Below are 22,664 nucleotides of genomic sequence, written 5' to 3' on the forward strand. Positions count from 1 at the left end.
TTCCCCAAGAACATGAAGTAAATGGAAGACGTTTGGAAACAACAAGACTCTTCCTAGAGCTGGCCGCCGGGCCAAACTGAGCAATCGGGGGAGAAGAGCCATGGTCAGAGAGGTGACCAAGAACCCGATGGTCACTCTGGCAGAGCTCTAGAGTTCCTCTGTGGAGATGGGAGAACCTTCCAGAAGGACAACCATCTCTGCAGCACTCCACCAATCAGGCCTTTATGGTAGAGTGGCCAGACGGAAGCAACTCCTCAGTAAAAGGCACATGACAGCCAGCTTGGACTATTATACCATGAGAAACAAGATTGAACTCTTTGGCCTGAATGCCAAGCATCACATCTGGAAGAAACCTGACACCATCCTTATGGTGAAGCATGGTGGTGGCAGCATCATTCTGTGGGGATGTTTTTATGCGGCAGGGACTGGGAGACGAGTCAGGATCGAGGGCAAGATGAACGGAGCAAAGTACAGAGAGATTCTTGATGAAAACCTGCTCCAGAGCGCTCAGGACCTCAGACTGAGGTGAAGGGTCACCTTCCAACAGCACAACGCTTGGACTTCAACCCGATCAAACATCTCTGGAGAGACCTGAAAATAGCTGTTCAGCAACGCTCCCCATCCAACCTGACAGAGCTTGAGAAGATCTGCAGAGAAGAATGGGAGAAACTCCCTAAATGCAGGTGAGTAAAGGGTCTGAATACTTATATAAATGTAATATCCGTTTTTTATTTTAATTACATTTGCAAACATTTCTAAAAATCTGTTTTTGCTTTGTCATTATGGGGTATTGTGTGTAGATTGATGAGAAAAAAAAACTTTTTAGAATAAGGCTGTAACTATATATGAAGTATAAAGACATTTTCTGTTTAAGGTAAAACGTCATGTTGGCGTGATAGGTGGGTAAAGCAGGATAGATAACACCGACGTCGGGACCTTGGCAAAGTTAACAGTGAGTGAGTGATGACCATGAAAAACAAGAGACTGATGGCTATAGCTGTGTTCTGCAAGTATATTATTCTCCTGGACATTTTACCTTGCCTCGCTAAACTTGCTAGCTTGGAAGGTAATCAATCCTCCCGACGACATCTGTGATGTTGTAAACGATAAACATCTGATTACGTGTTTGTTAACTTACACAAGCTGCATTTGAAGTACCATGTGATCGTATCCACTACAAGGTTAAACAAGGATTCTGACGAAGAAGTGCACTTCGCAGGTGGGGAAATAGGCCTATAGTTCCTATCCTCCTACTTCCTTTCTGTCTTCCTCCCCTATCTGTCTATTCCTATTCTCAGAAGGTCCCTAAAGAAGCACTAGTCCAGAACGATTCATCTGTAATAGCGTCTCTGTCCCCTAGCCCTTTAGCCTGTAAACCAGGGGTGTCAAACTCCTTTCACGGAGGGCAGAGTGTCAGCGGGGTTTTCGCTTTTTCTTTTCTAGTGACTTTAATTAAGTACAAGGGTGGATGGAAAACCCACAGATACTCCGCCCTCCGGGGAATTATTTTGATACGTGTATTAAATGAAGTCCTTCATCTACTTCCCAAGAGTCAGACCCTTCATTTACTGTCTGTCATCCGAGGATCCGGAAGTATCCCTCTGATGACAACGGACAAGCCTCACAGCGTGCTTGCATCTGTTCACGTGTGTGTGTGTGTGTGTGTGTGCGCGTGCGTGCATGTGTAGGTGTCTCAGACCCATGGGGAGGCAGTAGCTACATAGCTAAATGCTCTGTGACAGACAGCATTCACACAAGACATTAGACTTTATTTTCCTGAGAGAAACCAACGTACTGAGGATTATAATGAAGGTTCACTTCCCTCACAGCAGCACTCAGAGATAGACACACACACACACACACACACACACACACACACACACACACACACACACACACACACACACACACACACACACACACACACACACACACACACACACACACACACACACACACACACACACACACAGACTTTTAAAGAGCAAACAAGTTCTTCGGCATACGCAAACAGACGGGCAAATTCATATGTAAATGCTATGATGATAATGAATATTACTGGGGAGAGAGACACAGATGGAGGGGGGACACACAGGTGGGGGGAGAGAGGTGGAGGGAGGGAGAGGTGGAGGGAGGGAGAGACAGTTGGAAGGGGGAGAGACACAGTTGGAAGGGGGAGAGAGGTGGAGGGAGGGAGAGACAGACAGGTGGAGGGGGGAGAGAGGTGGAGGGAGGGAGAGACAGTTGGAAGGGGGAGAGACAGACAGGTGGAGGGAGGGAGAGACAGACAGACAGAGGGGGGGAAGAGACAGACAGACAGACAGAGGGGGGGAAGAGACAGACAGACGGAGGGGGGGAAGAGACAGACAGACAGACAGAGGGGGGAAGAGACAGACAGACGGAGGGGGGGAAGAGACAGACAGACAGAGGGGGGGAAGAGACAGACAGACAGAGGGGGGGAAGAGACAGACAGACGGAGGGGGGGAAGAGACAGACAGACGGAGGGGGGGAAGAGACAGACAGACGGAGGGGGGGGAAGAGACAGACAGACGGAGGGGGGGAAGAGACAGACAGACGGAGGGGGGGAAGAGACAGGTGGAGAGGGGGAGAGACAGGTGGAGAGACAGGTGGAGAGACAGGTGGAGGGGAGAGAGAGGTGGAGAGGGGAAGAGACAGGTGGAGGGGAGAGAGACAGGTGGAGGGGGAGAGAGACAGGTGGAGGGGGGAGAGAGACAGGTGGAGGGGGGAAAGAGACAGGTGGAGGGGGGAAAGAGACAGGTGGAGGGGGGAAAGAGACAGGTGGAGGGGGGAAAGAGACAGGTGGAGGGGGGAAAGAGACAGGTGGAGGGGGGAGAGAGACAGGTGGAGAGGGGGGGGTACAGGTAGACAGGGGGGAGAGACAGGTGGAGGGGGAGAGACAGGTGGAGAGGGGGGGGACATGTCGAGGGGGGGGAGAGACAGGTGGGAGAGAGACAGGTGGAGGGGGGAGAGACAGGTGGAGGGGGGGGACATGTGGAGGGGGGGGACAGGTGGGAGAGAGACAGGTGGAGGGGGGGAGAGACAGGTGGAGGGGGGGACAGGTAGACAGGGGGAGAGACAGGTGGAGGGGGGAGACAGGTGGAGGGGGAGAGACAGGTGGAGGGGGAGAGACAGGTGGAGGGGGAGAGACAGGTGGAGGGGGAGAGACAGGTGGAGGGGGAGAGACAGGTGGAGGGGGGAGAGACAGGTGGAGGGGGAGAGACAGGTGGAGGGGGAGAGACAGGTGGAGGGGGGAGAGACAGGTGGAGGGGGAGAGACAGGTGGAGTGGAGACAGACAGGGGGAGACAGACAGGGGGAGACAGACAGGGGGAGACAGACAGGGGGAGACAGACAGGGGTGGGGAGACAGACAGGGGGAGACAGACAGGGGAGGGGAGACAGACAGGGGAGGGGAGACAGACAGGGGGAGGGCAGACAGACAGGGGGAGGGGGAGACACACAACTGAACCAAAAGAAGCCTCCTATATTTGTACTATAAATCCAGAGAGAGAGAGAGCAGGCGTAGCACAGAGGGAGAGAGAGAGAGAGAGAGCAGGCGTAGCACAGAGGGAGAGAGAGAGAGCAGGCGTAGCACAGAGGGAGAGAGAGAGAGCAGGCGTAGCACAGAGGGAGAGAGAGAGAGCAGGCGTAGCACAGAGGGAGAGAGAGAGAGAGAGAGCAGGCGTAGCACAGAGGGAGAGAGAGAGAGAGAGAGCAAGCGTAGCACAGAGGGAGAGAGAGAGAGAGAGAGAGAGCAGGCGTAGCACAGAGGGAGAGAGAGAGAGAGAGAGAGAGCAGGCGTAGCACAGAGGGAGAGAGAGAGCAGGCGTAGCACAGAGGGAGAGAGAGAGAGAGAGAGAGCAGGCGTAGCACAGAGGGAGAGAGAGAGAGAGAGCAGGCGTAGCACAGAGGGAGAGAGAGAGCAGGCGTAGCACAGAGGGAGAGAGAGAGCAGGCGTAGCACAGAGGGAGAGAGAGAGAGAGAGAGCAGGCGTAGCACAGAGGGAGAGAGAGAGAGAGCAGGCGTAGCACAGAGGGAGAGAGAGAGAGAGAGAGCAGGCGTAGCACAGAGGGAGAGAGAGAGAGAGAGCAGGCGTAGCACAGAGGGAGAGAGAGAGAGAGAGAGAGCAGGCGTAGCACAGAGGGAGAGAGAGAGAGAGAGAGCAGGCGTAGCACAGAGGGAGAGAGAGAGAGAGAGAGCAGGCGTAGCACAGAGGGAGGGAGAGAGAGAGAGAGCAGGCGTAGCACAGAGGGAGGGAGAGAGAGAAAGTGCAGGCGTAGCACAGAGGGAGAGAGAGAGAGAGCAGGCGTAGCACAGAGGGAGAGAGAGAGAGAGAGAGCAGGCGTAGCACAGAGGGAGGGAGAGCAGTCAAACTGCATTGTGAATGGGCAAGGAAAGAGAGAGGGAGGGACTGAAGCGATTATCAAAAGGCAGGGAGGATTAAATGAGAGAGAGAGAGAGAGAGAGACAGAGAGAGAAAGCAAGAGAGAGAAAGCGAGAGAGAGAGAGAGAGAGAGAGAAAGCAAGAGAGAGAAAGCGAGAGAGAGAGAGAGAGAGAGAGAGAGAGAGAGCTGCATTGTGTGGAGCCTTGGGAAACGACCAGAAGCTGCTATAGTCCCTCCGCTCAACACAGAGCAGCCACACAGAGACGGAGTCACAACCCTCCCTCACACTTCTCTCTCTGGATACCATAGGAACCTGTCCTATAGCTGATTTTCCACTGGATACTACAGCCAACCGGAGCAGAGAAAAACACTGGATACTACAGCCAACCGGAGCAGAGGAAAACACTGGATACTAGTTAAGAACTTTCTTCCTTTTATTTGGAATCCGGTGTGTTACATGAAGCCCTGATGATGAACTTGATAATAAATGAAGTGCATCGCATCGCAGCCACCAAGTACACAGCTTTTCTTTTCTAAGAGCCCTGTGTGTGATCAGAGAAGACGACGTGAAGGAGAGAAATTCTGGAGGTTTTGGTCCGAGGTTGCAGAAGTACACATCTTCTTTTCTATACAATACTGAGCTCCTGGGGAGTGCACTCATCATCCGCCAGTTGAAGGGAGAGAGGAGATTGTATTGACCGCGAAGAGAGAGAGAGAGAGAGAGAGAGAGAGAGAGAGAGAGAGAGAGAGAGAGAGAGAAAACTGGCTGTATGATTGCGTTAAGCGAGCTAGACAGAATGTTGACTTATTTCAAACCCCTCCCTTGCTCACTCGCTGCTCGCACTGTCTGTCGCAGACAGCTCGTTTAGTGACCTATAACTCTTCTGCCTGGATAAAAGGACATTTCAATTACAACTGTGAGAAAAAGGTGGTCGGGGTTCGTGACAAGAGGCAGTGGGACTACGGATTCCCCACACAAGGTTTTTTTTTTTTCTGGGTAGGCTAAGATTAACGGTATCGGACAATTGGTGATTGTTTAAAGCGCCTCTCCTTTAGCTCACAAGGACCGGAGACAGCAAGAGAAAAGTACAACAGTCCATCTCCGTGGACAGTAGGCATAACAAATGGACAATACAGCATTCTTGTTCTAAACATTGTTTGTTCTTCTTCAGGACATTACAGAGAGAAAAGCTTCCAATAGGACTCTAGCAGCTTCTCCACGTGTTATTAAACCTCCGGACCAGCGCCCAGTTTTAAATGGGCTACTCTGATGAGCCCTGCCACAACAACAGTTCCAGTACTAACCAATATAATAAGACATTTAATGGACTTTCAGGAGGTGAGGAGCGTAAACCTAATCCACTTTCAGCTATCACTGAGCTGTGATGCAGAAGTAAAGCACATCCCTGAGTAAAGTAATGATGTGCTTTTTCTCTTTTTCAGGGATCCTTGTATTCCCTTCATCTCTCAGTCACATGAAATTAATGTTTGTTGGGCTTCCCAAACCCAACCTGGGCAGGGACAGAGACTTTTACAGCTATTGAACTAGTTCAACTGCCTTCCATTTGCTAATTATTTTCTCCTCCAGTCTTTTCTACTGCCCTGCAGTGGAGGGGCAGGCCGTTATGGCAGCTTTCACTCTCTCTGCTGCTACGTTACAGCTGTAGCTCGTATATCCCCCAAACCGCCACCACTCCAAGATCCTGTTGAGACAGACAGTACACCAACCCTCAACTCCACTCCTGTTGAGAGACAGAGAGGGAGACAAAGACTGTGCACCTACCAAACTCTTATTGAGGAAGAGAGACTGTGGACCAACCAAAACAGAGAGACTGTGCACCAACCAGGAGCCCCACGGACGGACATAAAAATTCCTGGTGTCACTTTGGCCACTCTCTCGTCCCCTTGTAGTGTCCCGTCAGCACAATGCTCAGGTCTCAGGGTGTGGCTGTAACAGCCCCTCTGGTGCTGAACTCTCTCCTCCTAGTGCTCCTGCTGCAGCAAGCCGGGGTCAGGGCTGAGACAGGGGTCGCGGCTGAGGCCGAGGTGGGGGCTAGTGAGTCTGGGGTCGGGGCCAGTAGATGTCCCAAGGGCTGCCTGTGTTGCTCCGACATCCTCAGCTGTGCCGACAAGGGTATGAAGGCACTGCCCTCCGAGCTGCCTGCGTACACCACCACCCTGGACCTCAATCACAACCGGCTGAAGGAGCTGAAGAAGGGAAGCTTTGCCGCACTGCCCCGTCTGGAGTCTCTCCGCCTGGCTCATAACTGCCTGAAATTCCTTGAGCCCGGCACCTTCTGGAACAGCAGTGCGCTACGACAACTGGACCTGTCGTCCAATCAGCTGGAAAAGGTAGAGGCGCACTACTTCCTGGAGCTGACAGGATTGGAGGAGCTGCTGCTCTTCAACAACCGCATCATCCGCGTGGAGAGCAAGGCCCTGGCGGCGCTCGGCAACCTACGCAAGGTCTACATCAGCCACAACCGCCTCACGGACTTCCCCTTCTCCATCCAGGAGGACAGCCACCCCTTCTTGGCCACCATGGACCTGTCCTCCAACAGCATGTCCAAACTCCCCCTGGTGGACATCGAGACCCTGCCGGCGGCCTTGCAGAGCGGACTTTTCCTCCACAACAACACCCTGATCTGCGAGTGCGAAATGTACAACATGTTCCGGCGCTGGGAGCAGAAGGGGTTCCCCTCGGTCAGTGACTTCCGGGAGGAGCACACCTGCCTGGTGTATGGGGAACACAAAGCCTCCGTTAAGTTTTTCCACCACAGACGCTTCTTTGAAGTGAACTTGAAGTGCAGTACGGCAGTGGCTGGAGCTCTATGGGAGCCTGAGGGAAGCCTGCTGGTGTACGAAGGAGCTGCCGTGGTTCTGGACTGTCACACCATGCTCAAAGGAAAGCACCTAACCTACTTGTGGGTTTCGCCTCACCATGGGGCAGGGGCCCCGCCGGAGAACAACGGCTCTCTCCGCATGCACGCCAACGGCAGTCTGGAGATTGTGTCGGCGCAGGTCGAGGACTCCGGCGTGTACTGGTGCAAGGTTTTCGACGGGACTAAGAGGAACGAGTCATGGGAGGTGAACGTGACGGTGTTGATGCGACACGATGAAACCGAGCCCTTCAACACGGGGTTTACGACCCTCATAGGGTGTGTGACGACCCTCGTTCTGGTCCTCATGTACCTTTACCTGACCCCCTGCCACTGCTGGTGCCACAAGCAGCCCCCTCTGCCGGGTACCCCCAGCCCGGCCAATGACCAGTACAGTGCCCAGTCCTCAATCCTGACCCCCACCCCGCCCGCCACCACAGAGGGCCCAGGCCGCAAGGTCAGTAACAACAAGCATGTGGTGTTTTTGGAACCCATCAAAGAAGTGCAGAACGGCCGGCTAAGGGCGGCTACAGGTGCGCTGTCCCCAGTCTCGGTTTCAGGCCACTCCATCACCTCAGTCTTCTCAGACTCACCCATCGTGCCATAGCAGCAGGCAGACAGCCATCTCCTACTGTATCTTCCCTCTACCCAACACCTGCCTCCTCTGCCCCACCCCACCCCACTCGCAGAGAGAGTGGGTTGGGTTACCCACCAGGCAGGCCAGAGAGTTAGACACTGCCTGTCAGAGTAGGATAGATGGACACAGACAGATAGATGGCATTGCCACCCAGGGGTGAGGCAGAAGACACCACGAGAGGGAGATTGAGAGACAGAAATAGAGAGAGGAAGAGATAGGCAGGGAGATGGAGAGGAAGACAGTGAAAGAGCAGAGAAATGAACATCCAGCGCAAACTCAACTGGCTCAGCCAGGTTTGACTGGACTGCCTTTCTGAGGAGTAAATCTGCAAGGAGCCTGCATGTTGAGTGAGAAACAGTGCTACTGGGCTAGGGCTGCAACATTGTTAACTTTCTCAAAAAATTCCCCTGATTTCCCAGAAATCCTGGTTACGAGGATTTTTTTTCCCTTCTCCAACCAGGATTTCTGGAAAACCAGGGAACTTTGAGAAAGTTAACAGAATATTGCAACACAACACTGGGTGTATATCTAGAACTATATCGAAACAAAGCAGGATAGAGCTGTCCATGTTAGCACGGCTTGAACCCTTTAATAAACCAGAGCTAGTGTATGGATGCCTTGTCTAAGAACATTTGAACAAAATCAGCCATAACTGTACAGCTTGAAACCTTTTTATAGCAAGTAGCCTAAAGATAGCAAGTTAGATGACTAGCAGAAACATATTTACAAAGTATACCTTTTAGCAGAACACAGAAACAACCACATTAAAGCTTTTTTAAGAATATGGAACTAGCAGAAGAGAAACGTGATTTGAAACCCCACTTTAAGTCCTGGTGGATTCCTACCGTGCTTAGCTGTCGGATAACAAACAAACAAACAAAGAAGAAACAGGAACACAGTGTGTGTGTGCAGAACGGTTCAGCAGAAGGAGACTGTTTTTTGGGGGGCAAAATAGATCCATCCATTTATTTCTTAGTTAAGAGACTGGGCCGTGGTTTCACTGTGAGGATAGAGGGGGCTGTTTCTGCTCTAACAACTTTCTTATTGACGCTTTTTCATCCATGTTGGCTGCTCCGCTACTAACACCGACGGATACAGAATATTGAGTGACAAAGTGACTAAAGAGCTAATGTTACCTGTTATGGTACGTTTGTTACTGGATTGACAGGAGGACACTCGCTGTTTTCCTAATGGAATTATGTTCCTCTTCCCTCAACCCCACCCTCCTCCTCCTCCCTCACCACGTACCCCACCCTCCTCCTCCTCCCTCACCACGTACCCCACCCTCCTCCTCCTCCCTCACCACGTACCCCACCCTCCTCATTCTCCCTCACCACGTACCCCACCCTCCTCCTCCTCCCTCACCACGTACCCCACCCTCCTCCTCCTCCCTCACCACGCACCCCACCCTCCTCCTCCTCCCTCACCACGTACCCCACCCTCCTCATTCTCCCTCCCCACGTACCCCACCCTCCTCCCTCACCACGTACCCCACCCTCCTCCTCCTCCCTCACCACGTACCCCACCCTCCTCCTCCTCCCTCACCACGTACCCCACCCTCCTCATTCTCCCCTCCCCACGTACCCCCACCCTCCTCCTTCTCCCTCCCCACCCTCCTCCCTCACCACGTACCCCACCCTCCTCCTCCTCCCTCACCACGTACCCCAGCCTCCTCCTCCTCCCTCACCACGTACCCCACCCTCCTCTTCCCTCACCACGTACCCCACCCTCCTCTTCCCTCACCACGTACCCCACCCTCCTCTTCCCTCACCACGTACCCCACCCTCCTCTTCCCTCACCACGTACCCCACCCTCCTCTTCCCTCACCACGTACCCCACCCTCCTCTTCCCTCACCACGTACCCCACCCTCCTCTTCCTCCCTCACCACGTACCCCACCCTCCTCCTGCCCTGCACTCCTCCTTCTCTTGCATCCTTTCTTTCTTCAACCTGTTAATAAATCATGCTTCTTGGACCGCAGAGGTAAATGTATTCTGGCTTGTTATTGCCATGTGTGTCTGTGGCTTAGGTGAAGTGTGTGTGTGTGTTATCTTGTGTTTATACACGTGTGTGTGAGAGATATAATATGATATTCTAGCGAGGACGGAAACAAAGAGAGACAGGTCAGCAATATCAGTCGGCTGTTATTGAAATGAGATACAGGCTGTATGATTTCCCCACTGCTGATTACATATCAGTAGCCATACCTCAGTAACCATTCCACTGCTGATTACATATCAGTAGCCATACCTCAGTAACCATTCCACTGCTGATTACATATCAGTAGCCATACCTCAGTAACCATTCCACTGCTGATTACATATCAGTAGCCATACCTCAGTAACCATTCCACTGCTGATTACATATCAGTAGCCATACCTCAGTAACCATTCCACTGCTGATTACATATCAGTAGCCATACCTCAGTAACCATTCCACTGCTGATTACATATCAGTAGCCATACCTCAGTAACCATTCCACTGCTGATTACATATCAGTAGTCATACCTCAGTAACCATTCCACTGCTGATTACATATCAGTAGCCATACCTCAGTAACCATTCCACTGCTGATTACATATCAGTAGCCATACCTCAGTAACCATTCCACTGCTGATTACATATCAGTAGCCATACCTCAGTAACCATTCCACTGCTGATTACATATCAGTAGCCATACCTCAGTAACCATTCCACTGCTGATTACATATCAGTAGCCATACCTCAGTAACCATTCCACTGCTGATTACATATCAGTAGCCATACCTCAGTAACCATTCCACTGCTGATTACATATCAGTAGCCATACCTCAGTAACCATTCCACTGCTGATTACATATCAGTAGTCATACCTCAGTAACCATTCCACTGCTGATTACATATCAGTAGCCATACCTCAGTAACCATTCCACTGCTGATTACATATCAGTAGTCATACCTCAGTAACCATTCCACTGCTGATTACATATCAGTAGCCATACCTCAGTAACCATTCCACTGCTGATAACATATCAGTAGCCATACCTCAGTAACCATTCCACTGCTGATTACATATCAGTAGCCATACCTCAGTAACCATTCCACTGCTGATTACATATCAGTAGCCATACCTCAGTAACCATTCCACTGCTGATTACATATCAGTAGTCATACCTCAGTAACCATTCCACTGCTGATTACATATCAGTAGCCATACCTCAGTAACCATTCCACTGCTGATTACATATCAGTAGCCATACCTCAGTAACCATTCCACTGCTGATTACATATCAGTAGCCATACCTCAGTAACCATTCCACTGCTGATTACATATCAGTAGCCATACCTCAGTAACCATTCCACTGCTGATTACATATCAGTAGCCATACCTCAGTAACCATTCCACTGCTGATTACATATCAGTAGCCATACCTCAGTAACCATTCCACTGCTGATTACATATCAGTAGCCATACCTCAGTAACCATTCCACTAATGATTACATATCAGGTGTCATACCTCAGTAACCATTCCACTGCTGATTACATATCAGTAGCCATACCTCAGTAACCATTCCACTGCTGATTACATATCAGTAGCCATAACTCAGTAACCATTCCACTGCTGATTACATATCAGTAGCCATACCTCAGTAACCATTCCACTAATGATTACATATCAGTAGCCATACCTCAGTAACCATTCCACTGCTGATTACATATCAGTAGCCATACCTCAGTAACCATTCCACTGCTGATTACATATCAGTAGCCATACCTCAGTAACCATTCCACTGCTGATTACATATCAGTAGCCATACCTCAGTAACCATTCCACTGCTGATTACATATCAGTAGCCATACCTCAGTAACCTTTCCACTAATGATAACATATCAGTAGCCATAACTCAGTAACCATTCCACTAATGATAACAACATATCAGGTATCATACCAGGGGTTACAAAGTGTCGGAAACTTTCCGAAAATTTTCCATGGGAAGTTAAGCCTGGGAATTTAGCTTAAATTCATCAACAAAAAGTTAGCTTATAACAGTGAACCTTTTCTGTGGGATACACATAAGGCAATTCTAGGTCTTGTGGCATATTTTGGTTAAACTATCCTCAATTCAATGGAATTGCAACCCTCTGCATGCACAGTGCATTCTTCCATCACATGTACAGCTGATTCTCAAGATCTTGCACACTAATGAGATGCTATTGAGCCCACAATACTACACTGTCTGAGCCAAGGACTACATGCTTTCTGGTAAGTTTTGATTACAATAGTGTGTGGGGTGAATATATTTTATATGACATACATTATTTTTTGTTAACTAGTAAATAGAAACCTACAGTAAAGTGTGTTTAAATCATTTCTAACTTGTTAACAATTTCTGCTAGTTAGTTTTTGCTAGAATGTGGGTTTTAGCTTGTTTGAGCCTGCAACTGAGGAGTGTTAATTCACCTGTTTCCGTACGTTTCATTTTAAAATATTTATCTTACAAAGGAGTTGTTTAATTTAACTACATATCTGTACATGGAATTGTATTTGTTGATTTCTGCAATAATCTCTGATGGGTTGTCGAATGTTCGTGGGCATGGAATAATTAACTACATATCCACCCCTCAACCAGTATTCTACAAGAGCACAGACACAACGGACAACAGACACACCAGTCTCTACATTGCAGATGAGCTGAAGGCAGTCATCAATGACCTTGGACCACAGAAGGTATTTGCACTGGTGACAGACAATGCTGCGAACATGAAGGCTGCTTGGTCTAAAGTGGAGGAGTCCTACCCTCACATCACACCCATTGGCTGTACTGCTCATGCATTGAATCTGCTCCTTAAGGACATCATGGCACTGAAAACAATGGATATATTCTACAAGAGAGCCAAGGAAATGGTTAGGTATGTGAAGGGTCATCAAGTTATAGCAGCTGTCTACCTCACCAAGCAAAGTGAGAAGAATAAGAGCACCACATTGAAGCTGCCCAGCAACACCCGTTGGGGTGGTGTTGTCATCATGTTTGACAGTCTCCTGGAGGGGAAGGAGTCTCTCCAAGAAATGGCCATATCACAGTCTGCCAATATGGACAGCCCCATCAAGAGGATCCTCCTGAATGATGTATTTTGTGAGAGAGTGGTAAGCAGCATGAAACCTATAGCAGTAGCCATTGCACGGATTGAGGGAGACAATGCCATCCTGTCTGATGTTCAGACTCTGTTTGCAGATGTAAGAGAAGAAATCCGTACTGCCCTGCCCACTTCACTGTTACTCCAAGCAGAGAAAACTACAGTTCTGAAATACATCAAAAAGCGTGTAGACTTCTGCCTGAAGCCCATACACGCCGCAGCTTACATGTTGGACCCCAAGTATGCTGGCAAGAGCATCCTGTCTGGTGCAGAGATCAACAAGACCTATGGTGTCATCACTACCGTGTCTCGCCACCTTGGCCTGGATGGGGACAAGGTTCTTGGCAGTCTGGCGAAGTACACTTCCAAGGAAGGGCTTTGGGATGGAGATACAATACAACAGTCGTGCCAACATATCTCATCAGCCACCTGGTGGAAGGTACTTTGTGGATCTGACGTTCTTTCCCCTGTTGCCTCAATCATCCTCCAAATCCCACCAATAGTCGCCTCGGAGCGCAACTGGTTCTTGTTTGGGAACACACACACACACACACACACACACACACACACACACACACACACACACCATAGCACGCAACAGGCTGACCAATACAAGGGTTGAAAAATTGGTGGCCACACAGGCAAATTTGAGGCTTTTTGAGCCTGACAACGAGCCATCCTCAACAAGGTTGGAAAGTGACAGTGAAGATGAGGCCTCAAAGTCTGATGTTCAAGAGGTGGACATTGAGGAGGTCCAGGGAGAAGACATGGAAGCCTGAGAGGAAGACAACCAAAGCTTTTGTTTCTAGACTATCATTTTACAGATGTATGTTGAAAACGTTTTTGGGAGATGCGATGGATCATTGGGGATCATTCAAATATTCTCTTTCTTTTGTTGTTCAGTGAAATCATCCCATGTGAAGAGTCAACTCATTTAATTAACCTCTCTGGGCTAGGCGGGACGAATTCGTCCCACCTACGTAACAGCCACTTGAAGCCTGTGGCGCGATTTTCAAAACCTTAAAAATCCTATTACTTCAATTTCTCAAACATATGACTATTTTACAGCTATTTATAGACAAGACTCTCGTTAATCTAACCACACTGTCCGATTTCAAAAAGGCTTTACAGCGAAAGCAAAACATTACATTATGTCAGCAGAGTACCCAGCCAGAAATAATCAGACACCCATTTTTCAAGCTAGCATATAATGTCACAAAAACCCAGAAGACAGCTAAATGCAGCACTCACCTTTGATGATCTTCATCAGATGACAACCCTAGGACATTATGTTATACAATACATGCATGTTTTGTTCAATCAAGTTCATATTTTTATCAAAAACCAGCTTTTTACATTAGCATGTGACGTTCAGAACTAGCATACCCCCCGCAAACTTCCGGGGAATTCGCTAACATTTTACTAAATTACTCACGATAAACGTTCACAAAAAGCATAACAATTATTTTAAGAATTATAGATACAGACCTCCTCTATGCACTCGATATGTCCGATTTTAAAATAGCTTTTTGGTGAAAGCACATTTTGCAATATTCTAAGTACATAGCCCAGGCATCACGGGCTAGCTATTTAGACACCCGGCAAGTTTAGCACTCACCATAATCATATTTACTATTATAAAAGTTTGATTACCTTTTGTTGTCTTCGTCAGAATGCACTCCCAGGACTGCTACTTCAGTAACAAATGTTGGTTTGGTCCAAAATAATCCATCGTTATATCCGAATAGCGGCGTTTTGTTTGTGCGTTCCAGACACTATCCGAAATGGTAAAGAAGGGTCGTGCGCATGGCGCAATTCGTGACAAAAAAATTCTAAATATTCCATTACCGTACTTCGAAGCATGTCAACCGCTGTTTAAAATCTATTTTTATGCCATTTTTCTCGTAGAAAAAGCGATAATATTCCGACTGGGAATCTCCTTTTCGGCAAACAGAGGAAAAAAAAATCACAAAGACGGGGGCGGTCAGGTCACGCGCCTAAGCCAAGAGTCCCTTGATCGGCCACTTGAGAAAGGCGATAATGTGTTTCAGCCTGGGGCTGGGATGACGACATTCTGTTTTTTCCCGGGCTCTGAGCGCCTATGGACGACGTAGGAAGTGTCACGTTAGAGCAGAGATCCTTAGTAAAAGATAGAGATGGAAAAGAAGTTCAAGAAATGGTCAGACAGGCCACTTCCTGTAAAGGAATCTCTCAGGTTTTGACCTGCCATTTGAGTTCTGTTATACTCACAGACACCATTCAAACAGTTTTAGAAACTTTAGGGTGTTTTCTATCCATATGTAATACGTATATGCATATTCTAGTTACTGGGTAGGAGTGGTAACCAGATTAAATCGGGTATGTTTTTTATCCAGCCGTGTCAATACTGCCCCCTAGCCCTAACAGGTTAAAGTTCAATTCATAACTAAATAGATTTTTTAAATTTCTATTGGGAGAAGTTAATCGTTTGCAATTTTGTCTACTTATGATAAGGTAAAAGGTTTATGTTTCTGTCTCCATATGATATGGTAAATATATCCAATGCAAAAAACATCTACATTTAAATGGTATTAAAATGATTTTGCATATATTTCTGTTAATTCCTATATATTCCCGTTAATTTCCACAGAAAATGTCCACCTCTAAATATTCCCCAAAATGTGCAACCCTAGTCATACCTCAGTAACCATTCCACTGCTGATAACATATCAGGTGTCCTACCTCAGTAACCATTCCACTGCTGATTACATATCAGTAGCCATACCTCAGTAACCATTCCACTAATGATAACATATCAGGTGTCATACCTCAGTAACCATTCCACTGCTGATTACATATCAGTAGCCATAACTCAGTAACCATTCCACTGCTGATTACATATCAGTAGTCATACCTCAGTAACCATTCCACTGCTGATTACATATCAGTAGCCATAACTCAGTAACCATTCCACTGCTGATTACATATCAGTAGCCATACCTCAGTAACCATTCCACTGCTGATTACATATCAGTAGCCATAACTCAGTAACCATTCCACTGCTGATTACATATCAGTAGCCATACCTCAGTAACCATTCCACTGCTGATTACATATCAGGTGTCCTACCTCAGTAACCATTCCACTGCTGATTACATATCAGTAGCCATACCTCAGTAACCATTCCACTGCTGATAACATATCAGTAGCCATACCTCAGTAACCATTCCACTGCTGATTACATATCAGTAGCCATACCTCAGTAACCATTCCACTGCTGATTACATATCAGTAGCCATACCTCAGTAACCATTCCACTGCTGATTACATATCAGTAGCCATAACTCAGTAACCATTCCACTGCTGATTACATATCAGTAGCCATACCTCAGTAACCATTCCACTGCTGATTACATATCAGTAGCCATAACTCAGTAACCATTCCACTGCTGATTACATATCAGTAGCCATACCTCAGTAACCATTCCACTGCTGATTACATATCAGTAGCCATACCTCAGTAACCATTCCACTGCTGATTACATATCAGTAGCCATACCTCAGTAACCATTCCACTGCTGATTACATATCAGTAGCCATACCTCAGTAACCATTCCACTGCTGATTACATATCAGTAGTCATACCTCAGTAACCATTCCACTGCTGATTACATATCAGTAGCCATACCTCAGTAACCATTCCACTGCTGATTACATATCAGTAGCCATACCTCAGTAACCATTCCACTGCTGATAACATATCAGTAGCCATACCTCAGTAACCATTCCACTGCTGATTACATATCAGTAGCCATACCTCAGTAACCATTCCACTGCTGATTACATATCAGTAGCCATACCTCAGTAACCATTCCACTGCTGATTACATATCAGTAGCCATAACTCAGTAACCATTCCACTGCTGATTACATATCAGTAGCCATAACTCAGTAACCATTCCACTGCTGATTACATATCAGTAGCCATAACTCAGTAACCATTCCACTGCTGATTACATATCAGTAGCCATACCTCAGTAACCATTCCACTGCTGATTACATATCAGTAGCCATACCTCAGTAACCATTCCACTGCTGATTACATATCAGTAGCCATACCTCAGTAACCATTCCACTGCTGATTACATATCAGTAGCCATACCTCAGTAACCATTCCACTGCTGATTACATATCAGTAGCCATACCTCAGTAACCATTCCACTGCTGATTACATATCAGTAGCCATACCTCAGTAACCATTCCACTGCTGATTACATATCAGTAGCCATACCTCAGTAACCATTCCACTGCTGATTACATATCAGTAGCCATACCTCAGTAACCATTCCACTGCTGATTACATATCAGTAGCCATACCTCAGTAACCATTCCACTGCTGATTACATATCAGTAGCCATACCTCAGTAACCATTCCACTGCTGATTACATATCAGTAGCCATACCTCAGTAACCATTCCACTGCTGATTACATATCAGGTGTCATAACTCAGTAACCATTCCACTGCTGATTACATATCAGTAGCCATACCTCAGTAACCATTCCACTGCTGATTACATATCAGTAGCCATACCTCAGTAACCATTCCACTGCTGATTACATATCAGTAGCCATACCTCAGTAACCATTCCACTGCTGATTACATATCAGTAGCCATACCTCAGTAACCATTCCACTGCTGATTACATATCAGTAGCCATACCTCAGTAACCATTCCACTGCTGATTACATATCAGTAGCCATACCTCAGTAACCATTCCACTGCTGATTACATATCAGTAGCCATACCTCAGTAACCATTCCACTGCTGATTACATATCAGTAGCCATACCTCAGTAACCATTCCACTGCTGATTACATATCAGTAGCCATACCTCAGTAACCATTCCACTGCTGATTACATATCAGTAGCCATACCTCAGTAACCATTCCACTGCTGATTACATATCAGTAGCCATACCTCAGTAACCATTCCACTGCTGATTACATATCAGTAGCCATACCTCAGTAACCATTCCACTGCTGATTACATATCAGTAGCCATACCTCAGTAACCATTCCACTGCTGATTACATATCAGTAGCCATACCTCAGTAACCATTCCACTGCTGATTACATATCAGTAGCCATACCTCAGTAACCATTCCACTGCTGATTACATATCAGTAGCCATACCTCAGTAACCATTCCACTGCTGATTACATATCAGTAGCCATACCTCAGTAACCATTCCACTGCTGATTACATATCAGTAGCCATACCTCAGTAACCATTCCACTGCTGATTACATATCAGTAGCCATACCTCAGTAACCATTCCACTGCTGATTACATATCAGTAGCCATACCTCAGTAACCATTCCACTGCTGATTACATATCAGTAGCCATACCTCAGTAACCATTCCACTGCTGATTACATATCAGTAGCCATACCTCAGTAACCATTCCACTGCTGATTACATATCAAGTGTCATACCTCAGTAACCATTCCACTGCTGATTACATATCAGTAGCCATACCTCAGTAACCATTCCACTGCTGATTACATATCAGTAGCCATACCTCAGTAACCATTCCACTGCTGATTACATATCAGTAGCCATACCTCAGTAACCATTCCACTGCTTATAACATATCAGTAGCCATACCTCAGTAACCATTCCACTGCTGATTACATATCAGTAGCCATACCTCAGTAACCATTCCACTGCTGATTACATATCAGTAGCCATAACTCAGTAACCATTCCACTGCTGATTACATATCAGTAGCCATACCTCAGTAACCATTCCACTGCTGATTACATATCAGTAGCCATACCTCAGTAACCATTCCACTAATGATTACATATCAGGTGTCATACCTCAGTAACCATTCCACTGCTGATTACATATCAGTAGCCATACCTCAGTAACCATTCCACTGCTGATTACATATCAGTAGCCATAACTCAGTAACCATTCCACTGCTGATTACATATCAGTAGCCATACCTCAGTAACCATTCCACTGCTGATTACATATCAGTAGCCATAACTCAGTAACCATTCCACTGCTGATTACATATCAGTAGCCATACCTCAGTAACCATTCCACTGCTGATAACATATCAGGTGTCCTACCTCAGTAACCATTCCACTAATGATTACATATCAGGTGTCAGACATTTGAAGTTAGAAACATCAAGGACAATCTGACAATAGTAGTGAGCTGTTTCTCTAACCAAGACGTCTACTATATTCTGGACCGCACAAGGCCTGCTCAGTCCTAGGGATATTACACTGAAACAAGGTTCAGGATGGAAAATAAATTCTCTTCAACAATGTTCAACACATTTCTGAGAAAACTCCTTTGTCAGAGCACATACGAGGGTAATGAAGTCTCATGTTAAGCAGAGGTGCTGGAGGAGTAACTGGTTAATGAAGTCTGATGTTAAGCAGAGGTGCTGGAGGAGTAACTGGTTAATGAAGTCTGATGTTAAGCAGAGGTGCTGGAGGAGTAACTGGGTAATGAAGTCTCATGTTAAGCAGAGGTGCTGGAGGAGTAACTGGGTAATAAAGTCTGATGTTAAGCAGAGGTGCTGGAGGAGTAACTGGGTAATAAAGTCTGATGTTAAGCAGAGGTGCTGGAGGAGTAACTGGTTAATAAAGTCTGATGTTAAGCAGAGGTGCTGGAGGAGTAACTGGGTAATGAAGTCTGATGTTAAGCAGAGGTGCTGGAGGAGTAACTGGGTAATGAAGTCTCATGTTAAGCAGAGGTGCTGTAGGAGTAATTGGGTAATGAAGTCTCATGTTAAGCAGAGGTGCTGGAGGAGTAACTGGGTAATAAAGTCTCATGTTAAGCAGAGGTGCTGGAGGAGTAACTGGTTAATGAAGTCTGATGTTAAGCAGAGGTGCTGGAGGAGTAACTGGGTAATGAAGTCTGATGTTAAGCAGAGGTGCTGGAGGAGTAACTGGGTAATGAAGTCTGATGTTAAGCAGAGGTGCTGGAGGAGTAACTGGGTAATGAAGTCTCATGTTAAGCAGAGGTGCTGCAGGAGTAACTGGGTAATGAAGTCTGATGTTAAGCAGAGGTGCTGGAGGAGTAACTGGGTAATGAAGTCTCATGTTAAGCAGATGTGCTGCAGGAGTCAACTGGGTAATGAAGTCTGATGTTAAGCAGAGGTGCTGGAGGAGTAACTGGTTAATGAAGTCTGATGTTAAGCAGAGGTGCTGGAGGAGTAACTGGGTAATGAAGTCTCATGTTAAGCAGAGGTGCTGGAGGAGTAACTGGGTAATAAAGTATCATGTTAAGCAGAGGTGCTGAAGGAGTAACTGGGTAATGAAGTCTGATGTTAAGCAGAGGTGCTGGAGGAGTAACTGGTTAATGAAGTCTGATGTTAAGCAGAGGTGCTGGAGGAGTAACTGGGTAATGAAGTCTCATGTTAAGCAGAGGTGCTGGAGGAGTAACTGGGTAATGAAGTCTGATGTTAAGCAGAGGTGCTGGAGGAGTAACTAGTTAATAAAGTCTGATGTTAAGCAGAGGTGCTGGAGGAGTAATTGGTTAATAAAGTCTGATGTTAAGCAGAGGTGCTGGAGGAGTAATTGGGTAATGAAGTCTCATGTTAAGCAGAGGTGCTGCAGGAGTAACTGGGTAATGAAGTCTCATGTTAAGCAGAGGTGCTGGAGGAGTAACTGGGTAATAAAGTCTCATGTTAAGCAGAGGTGCTGGAGGAGTAACTGGGTAATGAAGTCTGATGTTAAGCAGAGGTGCTGGAGGAGTAATTGGGTAATGAAGTCTCATGTTAAGCAGAGGTGCTGGAGGAGTAACTGGGTAATAAAGTCTGATGTTAAGCAGAGGTGCTGGAGGAGTAACTGGGTAATAAAGTCTGATGTTAAGCAGAGGTGCTGGAGGAGTAACTGGTTAATAAAGTCTGATGTTAAGCAGAGGTGCTGGAGGAGTAACTGGGTAATGAAGTCTGATGTTAAGCAGAGGTGCTGGAGGAGTAACTGGGTAATGAAGTCTCATGTTAAGCAGAGGTGCTGGAGGAGTAATTGGGTAATGAAGTCTCATGTTAAGCAGAGGTGCTGGAGGAGTAACTGGGTAATAAAGTCTCATGTTAAGCAGAGGTGCTGGAGGAGTAACTGGTTAATGAAGTCTGATGTTAAGCAGAGGTGCTGGAGGAGTAACTGGGTAATGAAGTCTGATGTTAAGCAGAGGTGCTGGAGGAGTAACTGGGTAATGAAGTCTCATGTTAAGCAGAGGTGCTGCAGGAGTAACTGGGTAATGAAGTCTCATGTTAAGCAGAGGTGCTGGAGGAGTAACTGGGTAATGAAGTCTCATGTTAAGCAGAGGTGCTGGAGGAGAAACTGGGTAATGAAGTCTGATGTTAAGCAGAGGTGCTGGAGGAGTAACTGGGTAATGAAGTCTCATGTTAAGCAGATGTGCTGGAGGAGTAACTGGGTAATGAAGTCTCATGTTAAGCAGAGGTGCTGGAGGAGAAACTGGGTAATGAAGTCTCATGTTAAGCAGAGGTGCTGGAGGAGTAACCGGCAAAGCCTTTGAATCGTGTCTAGATCCTGAACCATGATGTGGTGAGGAAGTGGATATTTATATCGCTTACATCCCTGGTTCATTACATCGCTCCCTTGTTCCGGAACCGTCACTTATTTTACAAAGACACGAAGAGTTGAGGACTCACGCACACAGGGATAGACACGTATGTGCAGGCACACTCAGAAACACTTACAGGGATAGACACGCGTGGACTACAGGAAACACAGCGGGCTAGCACGCCCCCTTCCACGTCGACGGGGCTGCAGTGGAGCGGGTCGAGAGCTTCAAGTTCCTCGGTGTCCAAATCACTAAAAACTTAAAAAATGGTCCACACACATGCAAACAGTCGTGAAGAAGGCAGCACAACGCCTCTTCCCCCTCAGAAGGTTGAAAAGATTTGGTACGGGACCTCAAATCCTCAAAAAGTTCTACAGCTGCACCACTGAGAGCATCTGGACTGGCTGCATCACTGCTTGGTTCGTCAACTGCCCGTCGCTCGATCACATGGCGCTACAGAGGGTGGTGCGTACATCCCCGTATATCACTGGGACCGAGCCTCCTGCCATCCAGGACCTTGATATCATGTGGTGTGTAAGAAAGGCCCAGACTGTTCTTTTAAACTCCAGCTACCCAAGCCATAGACTGTTCGCACTGCATCAACAGGCTCCAGAACAGCTTCTATCCCCCAGCCATAAGACTGATAAATAGCTAACAAAATGGCTACACGGACCATCTGCATTGACCCTTCAATGTTTGCACTGTATCTATGCACATTGCACACACATTCATTTACACTGACACACAATCATCATATACGCTGCTGCTAGTCTGTTTATCATATATCCTGATGCCTAGTCACCTGAGTCATATATAACCCTACCACTCCAGTATCCCTGCACATTGGAAATATGGTATTGGCACTGACCCAGCAGCATACTAGCTTGCATCCCACTGCTGGCTTGCTTCTGAAGCTAAGCAGGGTTGGTCCTGGTTGGTCCCTGGATGGGAGACCAGATGCTGCTGGAAGTGGTGTTGGAGGGCCAGTAGGAGGCACCCTTTCTTCTGGTCAAAAATAAAATATTCCAATTCCCTGTTTAGG

General features: G+C 47.1%; 2 protein-coding genes across 3 annotated transcripts in view; one reads left to right on the plus strand and one right to left on the minus strand.

Moving 5' to 3' along the window:
• rnf123 (ring finger protein 123) overlaps positions 1-22,664 on the minus strand; it is a 270,077-nt gene that overhangs the window by 67,218 nt on the left and 180,195 nt on the right. The window lies entirely within an intron of this gene.
• amigo3 (adhesion molecule with Ig-like domain 3) lies at positions 4,373-8,565 on the plus strand. Its single transcript, XM_014168344.2, has 2 exons — positions 4,373-5,742; positions 5,847-8,565. Exon 2 carries the CDS (start codon positions 6,330-6,332, stop codon positions 7,887-7,889), a length of 1,560 nt encoding a protein of 519 aa, XP_014023819.1. The 5' UTR covers positions 4,373-5,742; positions 5,847-6,329; the 3' UTR covers positions 7,890-8,565.

Source organism: Salmo salar, chromosome ssa22 (genome assembly GCF_905237065.1).
Source record: "Salmo salar chromosome ssa22, Ssal_v3.1, whole genome shotgun sequence".
Taxonomy (NCBI): domain Eukaryota; kingdom Metazoa; phylum Chordata; class Actinopteri; order Salmoniformes; family Salmonidae; genus Salmo; species Salmo salar.

Bases quoted from the DNA above. Each gene is read 5' to 3' on its own strand.
- amigo3 (XM_014168344.2), top strand. From the start codon at position 6,330: ATGCTCAGGTCTCAGGGTGTGGCTGTAACAGCCCCTCTGGTGCTGAAC.